An 8,514-nucleotide genomic window follows, 5' to 3' on the forward strand; every position below is an offset into this window, starting at 1 on the left:
GTAGTCATATGTATCCTCTTCATCTACAATTTCCTTCGTGATTGATCCACAGGGGCACAGTTGGGGAATCCCCTGCAGCGAATTTGATACGAAATCAACCCTCTGGTAGTATGCTTTGTGTGCTTTCATATCTCGCTGTTCTTCGTCCATTTGAGACGATTCTAATTAAAAAAAAAAATTCAAATGAAGAACCAAAACCTTAATCGATTGTGAACTCAATCGATTAAACCTCTAATCGAGACGATAACAACAAACAACCAAAGCAAAAATGAAAAAAAAAACAAACCGAGACGATTCTTATTAAAAAAAAAAATCAAATCAAGAACCAAAACCTTAATCGATTGTGAACTCCATCGATTAAACCTCTAATCGAGACGATAACAACAAACAACCGAAGTGAAAATGAAAAAAAAAAACAAACCGAGACGATTCTTATTAAAAAAAAAAAAATTCAAATCAAGAACCAAAACCTTAATCGATTGTGAACTCAATCGATTAAACCTCTAATCGAGACGATAACAACAAATAACCAAAGTAAAAATGAAAAAAAAAAAAACCAAGACGAAAACCCTAAATCGATAAAAATCCCCAATCCGATTTCAAACCCTAGATTTAATAAAACACCTCAATCGAACCCTAAAACGTGATGAAATCAACATGCATAAACTCGAGAAGGAAAAAAAAAAGATTAAGATCAGATTTTACCTTCACAAGTCGGGATCGCAAATCGCCTCTCTGTCGCCTCTCCTTCTCCTCTGCTTTTTTTTTCGGGTTCGAGATACAATGAGGTTGGATCGCGTATTTTTTCTCTCCCCTAACGAGAGACAACACAAAAACGGACCAATCATAGTGTGCCAGCACGATAAGGACTTCCGTATTTTAATCCTTAATTAAGGATCATCCTTAACTTTCCCCTCCTCTTTTAATTTTTCTTTAATCAAAAAGCATTAAGGATTTTTCCTAAGGATTGCCTCTTTAATACCGTTGTACATGCTCTAAACACCTCTTGGATTAGATTCTTCCCTTCAAGTTGTTTCTCTATTTCTCGAATTGTGTAAATTTTGTTCTGTTTTCTTATTCTTTTGACAGCTGCTATGCTATTTTCATGTATACGTTTTTTTTCTCTTAACAGTTGGTCAGTTGCTAAATCCTTCATAAATATAATGTTGAATTAATTGTTAAATGTTAGAACCTCTCCAATACTGTTTTAGGATTCACATAACTTATGTGATCCTAAAAAATTAATATATGTCATGACGACACCAAGAATCAGAGGATCCTACCACAAGTTGAAGATCTGAGTACGAAGAAGTTCTCGCATACATTTTTAACGAAAGACACGAAAGTGGTTTTTCTACTACCACAAAACCCATCAAAATAGAAAAGTTACAAAACACATAAAAATAGAAAAGTTACAAAACACATAAAAAATTACAACAAATGCTTAGAGCTACTGCAACAAATGAAGATGATATCAATCACTTATGGTGACTCTGAGTTTTCTTCGACCAACTTTTATGATAGCATGAAGTAAAGATATGTCCGATCACCAATCCACAAAACAAACCAGGTCCATAGGCTATTGCAGCTGCTACCCAGTTAAACAATTGTTCCTCTGAATCCAACACTTCCTCCGGTTGCTGTGTTGCAGGAAGCGAGCCATGATTTTTTCCACAGATTTCTTCGAGACCAAAGAGTCTAGGGTTGTTGGAGAACGAAGAACAGCTTTGTCTTTGAAACTGCGTGCCTCGTGGCACTGGACCTTCAAGAAAGTTACTAGAGAAGTTCATGTATGACAGAGAGGAGAGCTCGCCAAGACTTTGAGGGATTTGACCTGACAACTTATTACACGACAGGTCCAATGTCTCGAGCTTTGTCAGATTCGCCAAGGATTGTGGGATACCCCTTGTAAAGCCGTTACCTGATATGATGATATTAAGACTGAATGAATATTATTGATAGGAGATGGTTACATTTATACAGAGTACATACGTAGGAAAAGGTAATACAATATGTACAGAGTTAATGTGATTGAGCATAATATGTAATTAGAATGATTTGAGGAGATCTGATTATATTGAGTATATTCAGATTCCTTATACCTGACAAGTTGAGAAGATGCAACTCCTTCAAATAACACAAAGATTCAGGGATCTCGCCATAAATCATGTTTCCGGAAAAATCAATGGCTCTGAAGTCTTGTTGGATCCGCTCAAAGCTCGTCTCTACTCCTTTAATCACCATCACCATCGTATTACGATAAAATACAGAATCATTAATGATATCAGCCATGTAAGGGTCATCTTCTTCCCTCGTTTTGGTCATCTCACGCCAGTTGGAGAACCAGTGCGGTGGGAGAGTTCCGGTGAAGTCATTGTGTGAAATATCGATGACTCTTAATCTCTGAAACCCAACTGACACGTTGAGATGATACAACGGCCCATAGAACTCGTTTGATCTTAGGATGAGAACGTGTAATGATGGCAGTGATCCCAACCATGAAGGAAACACGTCTTTGATTCTGTTGCTTTCCACGTTTACAAGTTGCAAAGCTTTGCAGTTGATCAATGACTTTGGAAGCTTTCCTTCAAGCTGGTTTCGACTCACGTCGAATGATCGTAACTCGGTAGCATTAGCAAATATATCTGGAAGAGTTCCACTGAAGCTGTTGTTACGAAGAATCAGGTCTGTAAGAGAATCAATGGAGTTCCTTAAACAAGGAGGAATCGAGCCGTTGAAGAGGTTGTTGGACAAATCTAAGAAGCTCAACCCTTTAGTCTTGCATATCCAACGGGGGAATGGAATGGTCCGCGAAATGAGTTTGAGTTCAGATCCAACGCTTGGATCAGTGTTTCTTGTAAAGGGTTTTCAAAACTGCTGAAAAAATTGCGAGAAAGCGTCACTGTTGTCAATCTCCATAAGCAAGAGGGTACTTCACCTTCCAACATGTTGTTAGAAAGATCAAGTACATGGAGGTTGGCTAGCTTTGATACAGACCTAGGGATTTGCCCAGTGAAATTGTTGTTTTGAAGATATAATGTTTGGAGGTTGAGAAACTTAGATATGGATTCTGGGATTAGGCCATCGAATTTGTTACTAGCAAGGAATAAATCCTCTAGTTTAGAAAAAGATGTATTAGCAAACTCTACAGGTCCAGTGAATTGGTTTTCTTCCAAATAAACTGTTTGTAAGGAAGGAATAGAGAATAATGATTTAGGGAAAGGTCCAAGAAATGAGTTATTACTAACATCAAAATGCTTCAAGCTGTGGAATCCACTCATGTCAGATGGAAGCGTGGATGTGAAGTTATTAGAGCGGAGGCTAATATGATAAAGCTTGGTTAAGTTGGTGAATGAAATAGGAATAGTGCCATTTAAGTTGTTTTGGCCAAGTGACATGACTTGTAGTTTGTTAAGGTTTCCGATGGAAGATGGGACCTGACCTACCAAATTATTAGTAGAAAGTTGAAGATAGAAGAGATAAGAAAGGTTTCTTATCGAGGAAGGAATCTCTCCTATGAGCTGGTTGATCCCAAGGCTAAGGTATCTGAGCTGGTTTAGATTGCCTAATGAACTTGGGATTACTCCTATGAGAGTGTTATCTCCTAGGTTAACATGTCTTAGCCTCTTTAGATTGCCTATTGAAGCTGGAATATCACCTACCAGATCATTATGAGAAAGGTCAACTAGTGTGAGACGAGATAGGTTTCCTAATGAAGAAGGAATCTCTCCTTGGAGGTAGGAATAACTAAGATTTAGGTGACGAAGATATTGGAGTCTAAAAAGGCTACTGTTGGTTTTCAGAGAGCCGATGAGCAAGGTATTAAAGAGGTTAAGTGATATAACCTGGCCAGATCTATCATTGCAGGTGATACCCTTCCAGAAACAGCAATCAGTACTGGTATTGTTCCATGCAATTGGGTTCGACTCATCAATAGGAAACTCGTCTTTGAATTCCAAAAGAGCATCTCTCTGGTCTGGTAGGCAAAAGTGGAGTGGAGGAGAAGCAAGAGTGTGGATTAGGAGGGAGATTATAATACCAGAAAAGCAATAACAGTGGCTTCGAGTCATGATATCTCCCTCTTTTTTCAGTTTGTGTTGTAAGTAATGTGTTATGTTGTATGATCCACTGCCTCTCTTTAAGAAGAGGAAACACCAAAGGTGGGGCCGTGGGGGCTGTGAGTTGAATACGGTTGGTTTCCCATAAATGAATTGTACTATTTGTCCCCAACACTTTCCACATAAATTCCAATGGACCATTCGATTTGAAATACGTGCATCCACAAAATGTTTAGACGTTTAGAGTAAAAATGCATGGACCATAGTCAACTTTTATTCCAAAAAGCAAAATATGTAATCTCCATCTGGAAAAAATTGTTTGAAAAATCAAATTATTTTGAAATTAGCTATTACTTCTTAGCATAAGCTGTAAGGGAACATCTCGGCAATAGAAAGCGAGTTTTTTTAGCAAAGGTCTTCGATCCTTTTGACTAAATGCTTGAAAACGTTCAAACGTTAAATTACATATGCTTGAGAAGAATGGTCTTTGATCGTTTGATTCATACATATCTGCTATATAAAGTTATGTAATTCTACCTGCGTCTTGGTCAGACTTGCTTGTCTTTCTGGAAGTTTTATGTATGGTTTATGAACATGTGGTGTAGTAACTTCCTTGCAGAATATCCTTTGTTATATGGGCTTGATAACATCTAGGTTCGAACCTAGGAAACTTGAAGCCATAAAAAAAACAAAAAGCTAAAATAGTCTTACACTGGATTACTACTCCTATATAAGGTGGATTCATTCTTCATCTTGTCTAGGGTTATATAAGTTGTGGCTCAACCAGTGACAATGATGCACCTTCTAGACCTTCTTGGAATCTTTTTGATTTTCTTAATGATGTCATCACCGAAATTCCCGCTTAAAGTCAGTTTCTTCAGGGCAGGGCAGTTCCTCAGAAAATATCTAGCTAATTTCATCTGGCTTGATGATCTTGTTGTAACTCGTGTCGAAAGCTCAACATACTTGAGAGATGATACGAAACACGGCGGCACAGAGGAGAGTTTGAGCGGGCATCCCTCTTTATCAAACACAAATTCCTAAACCAAACAAAGAGGTAGTTAAATTTTATGGGATATGCAAAACGTTTTACATAGAAGAATAATAATAAGAGTCTCACCAGACGAGTGTGTGTAGATTCGGACAGCAACAAAGAAAGGTCGGCAGCAATTCCCAAAACGACTCAAGGAAAGAAGCATTTAACCAAGACAAGTCAGAGAACTGAGGTAACGGTTCCCATTTTGAGTAATCATGGATGACCTGTGTTTACAATATTAAAAAGAATTAAAAAAGTAATGATAATCATGCATTTTTTCTATTAGGTATATACTGTTGTTATTGAATCAACAACATCATGAGTGTGCGTACCTGTAGAGTAACAGAAGAGATCTCCATGCCACAGACTGTCGATATTCTGGTGAGGAAATTACGGATCATAGTCCTCTTGGAATTGGAATCATCATCATCATCATCATCATCATAATCTTGGTACAGTAATGCATAACGGTCCTTCCCATCAAAGTTAACATCGATTTTCACCAATGCAGAGGGAGCAATACTGTGAATGATGATGCTTCCAGATAAGTGATCACAGAGACTCATATGCTCAAGCCTCGGAGCATCGATTTCCACAACATGATCGTCTCCCAAGAGACCAACTTCGTAATCCTCAATCCCTAGAGCGAAACTTATCAAAGACTTGGAGCGCACACTCATGGTTTCAAGAAGCTCAAAGCGATCCCTGATTACGGTTAGCATTTCAAGAACAGGGCAGCTAGCTAGTAGCAAGTCGAAAACAGGAACCTGTAACCAGAGATTCCTCCAACGTTTCGACAAAAGGCTGGTTCGGACTGAATCTTTTGTCTAGAGAAAAGAGAGTATGTGACAAAGCAACGAATCTGGTAAATCGTTAATATCTGAGTTGCTTCTTCTTCTTCTTCTTTCCTCTGAGTTGCGAACCTTTTCTCCATTACTTAAAGCCCTCTAAACCCTAAGAGCACCATTAACCTAAAAGCATCCGCAACTGGGACGTCGAGAATCCTAACCTAGGCAAATTAGATTATAATAATATAATTTAAGCTAAATAATCTAAGGATCAATCCGTAAATAAGGATTTACCGGATTAGATCCTTAGAGACGTGGCATGATTTGATTCGTTTGGTCGGCTTTTGAGTTTGTTATTGGAAAAAAAAAAGAAATCATTTTCGACGGAAGACGCAGAAAAAAAAGAGAGCTCTCCACGAAAGGCGATTTGATCCGTCGGAACACGAAGGTAAATCGAAGCCTTCTCATGGAATTTTTTGGATTTAGATTAGGTTCGATGTTGTATTTCTCTCAATTTAGGGTTGGGTTCTCGGTTTTCAAATGATTTGGGGATTTTTTCGTATGAAGTTAGGGTTTCAAACGATTTGGGTTTTCAATTGATTTGGGGATCTTTTTGTCTGTAGTTAGGGTTTATACACGATTTTGATTTGAAACGATTTGGGGAGCTTCTCGTTTGTTTTACCGTCGATTATTACAATCGAGTTTTACAATCTTCTCATTTGTTCTTAATCTTTGGTCATGTTTTGTTCTGACGGTTCTAACTCGATCCTTCTGTTTTGTTCAATCGGTGCTCTTTGCTGTTTATAACTTCCCTTTGATAATCTTCTCGTTTGTTCTTAATCCCTTTGCTCGTTACTTTTTATAATCTTCTCGTTTATAATGTTCTTTGATTGTTGTTGGTTAACTGTATTCTTCGCTTACATATCTTCTTCGCTTTATCTAATCTTCGCTTACACAATTGCTTTCAGGTTAACGAAGCATGGGACAAAATTATTCGTACAGCCAGCCTTCTTCATCAGATGAGTTTGACATAACTTCCCTTCTTCAAGCAGAAGCTGAACTGTACGCGGATGAAGCTGACAGTAGCTACAATATGGCAGAGCCGTTTCAGTACCCACCTCAACCTGAGGCTGATGATGGAATCCCGACGACTTGCTACTGTGGTGGTGAGCCTGTTGTCGCAACATCTTACACCTCTAAAGATCCAGGCATAAGGTACTTCACGTGCGACAATGCTGATGATGGTGACTGCCATGTTTGGAAATGGTGGGACGTGGCTGTGATGGAGGAGATGAGTGACTTTCAGAGACAACTTAGGGAGCTTAAGGATCAATCTGATGTGAATGTGTCGAAGCTGGTTAAGCTAGAGAGGACCGTTGGTGAGTTATCTAAGAAGGAAGCAGAGGTTATACATGGCTTCGCATTGGAAGTTTATGTAATGGTCTGTGGGTTAGTTTTAATAGGCTTGGCGGTCATGTATCTTCATGGTTAGTTTCTCTCTTGTGCTTTTCATTGAATCTTATGCAATCTTTTAAAACTTTTAACTTTTTCATCTCATGTTTTTTCAGGAAGAGCTTGAAAGGATTACAACGACCGTCTCTGACCTCGAGAGTGTCTATATAAAGGTGCGTAGTCTCTTTTCTTTGTAATATACTAGTCCAATTTTTTATAATAATCAAATCATATAACGTGAAAATATTTATAATAGCTAAAACTTTTTAATAGAATTTGTGTTAAATGCTTGTGGTTTGCTTTCTACCTTCCTAACCCCTTAGATTTGATGCTTTTAAATGTTTTACAATGTTAGAATACGGTGTTAGTCTGATTTGATTGGTGTTAAATGCTAGTTGTTTGCTTTCTACCTTTCTATCTGCTCTGATTTTATTACCTTTGAATGCTTCGTAGTTAAAGCTCGCTTACTTAAGCCTATGTGTTGCTAATAGAGCAACACAGAACATTCTCTAACCATGGATAACACAACTAGTTATGTTAACCTTTTGTATAGTCAAAGTTCAGTTGACCTTGAATCACCCGAACCTGTTTGGTTCGGTAGCCAAGGTCCTGATGAATCTGTTGTCGAGTCTGCTGTCAAGGAGAGGAGGAAATGGTCTCCGAAAGAGGATAAAATCCTTATTGGTGCTTGGCTTAACACCAGTAAAGATCATGTTGTTGGCAATGAGCAGAAAGCTGGTGTTTTCTGGAAGAGGATTGTAGATTACTACAACGCAAGCCCTCATCTGGTTGGAACAGTACCTAGAGAGCTTGGTCAGTGCAAGCAGAGGTGGGCTAGGATCAACGAGCAAGTCTGCAAGTTCGTTGGATGCTACAATGCGGTTCTGAGGGAGCAGAAAAATGGTCAAAATGATGATGATGTGATGAAAGCTGCGCTAGACTATTACTTCAATGCTTACTTCGTCAAGTTCAGCCTCAAACATGCCTGGAGGGAGCTGAGGCATGACCAGAAATGACCCTCCACCTATCTGCCTAAGGATGTTGGGAAGGAAAAGCGCAAACAGGTGTTGGCGGTTGATACATAAGATGAAGTGGGAGAACCGGAGGGTAGACCTGTGGGGTCAAGGCTGCTAAAGCTTCTACTAAGAGGAAGAAGAGTGGTAAAGAAGAGGAGTTGTCA

General features: G+C 38.7%; 3 protein-coding genes and 1 pseudogene across 3 annotated transcripts in view; 1 reads left to right on the forward strand and 3 right to left on the reverse strand.

Moving 5' to 3' along the window:
• The window catches only part of LOC106297937 (glutathione S-transferase T3-like), a 2,242-nt gene extending 1,250 nt beyond the window's left edge, over nucleotides 1-992 (reverse strand). The window contains exon 1 of the mRNA XM_013734066.1: nucleotides 983-992. Coding sequence (XP_013589520.1) covers nucleotides 983-992 — 10 coding nt within the window. The remainder of the gene's footprint in view (nucleotides 1-982) is intronic.
• Nucleotides 993-1,336: 344 nt separating this feature from the next.
• Nucleotides 1,337-4,104, reverse strand: LOC106296816 (annotated as a pseudogene).
• Nucleotides 4,105-4,837: 733 nt separating this feature from the next.
• Nucleotides 4,838-6,028, reverse strand: LOC106297938 (F-box/FBD/LRR-repeat protein At1g16930-like). The gene is made up of 4 exons (XM_013734067.1): nucleotides 6,018-6,028; nucleotides 5,427-5,898; nucleotides 5,184-5,318; nucleotides 4,838-5,098 (listed from the first exon to the last, which is right to left on the reverse strand). Exons 1-4 carry the CDS (start codon nucleotides 6,026-6,028, stop codon nucleotides 4,838-4,840), a joined length of 879 nt encoding a protein of 292 aa, XP_013589521.1.
• Nucleotides 6,029-6,861: 833 nt separating this feature from the next.
• On the forward strand, nucleotides 6,862-7,461 carry LOC106297939. Its single transcript, XM_013734069.1, has 2 exons — nucleotides 6,862-7,369; nucleotides 7,451-7,461. The coding sequence occupies exons 1-2, from the start codon at nucleotides 6,862-6,864 to the stop codon at nucleotides 7,459-7,461; spliced, it is 519 nt and encodes a 172-aa protein (XP_013589523.1).
• The last annotated feature ends 1,053 nt before the right edge of the window (nucleotides 7,462-8,514 follow it).

The sequence above is a fragment of the Brassica oleracea genome, chromosome C6, assembly GCF_000695525.1.
Source record: "Brassica oleracea var. oleracea cultivar TO1000 chromosome C6, BOL, whole genome shotgun sequence".
In the NCBI taxonomy this organism is placed as follows: domain Eukaryota; kingdom Viridiplantae; phylum Streptophyta; class Magnoliopsida; order Brassicales; family Brassicaceae; genus Brassica; species Brassica oleracea.

Coding starts and splice junctions, on each gene's coding strand:
- LOC106297939 (XM_013734069.1), top strand. CDS start 6,862: ATGGGACAAAATTATTCGTACAGCCAGCCTTCTTCATCAGATGAGTTT.
- LOC106297938 (XM_013734067.1), bottom strand. Junction 5,319..5,426: donor TCTCTTCTGTTACTCTACAG/GTACGCACACTC, acceptor TTGTAAACACAG/GTCATCCATGATTACTCAAA. Junction 5,099..5,183: donor GTCCGAATCTACACACACTC/GTCTGGTGAGAC, acceptor TGTTTGGTTTAG/GAATTTGTGTTTGATAAAGA.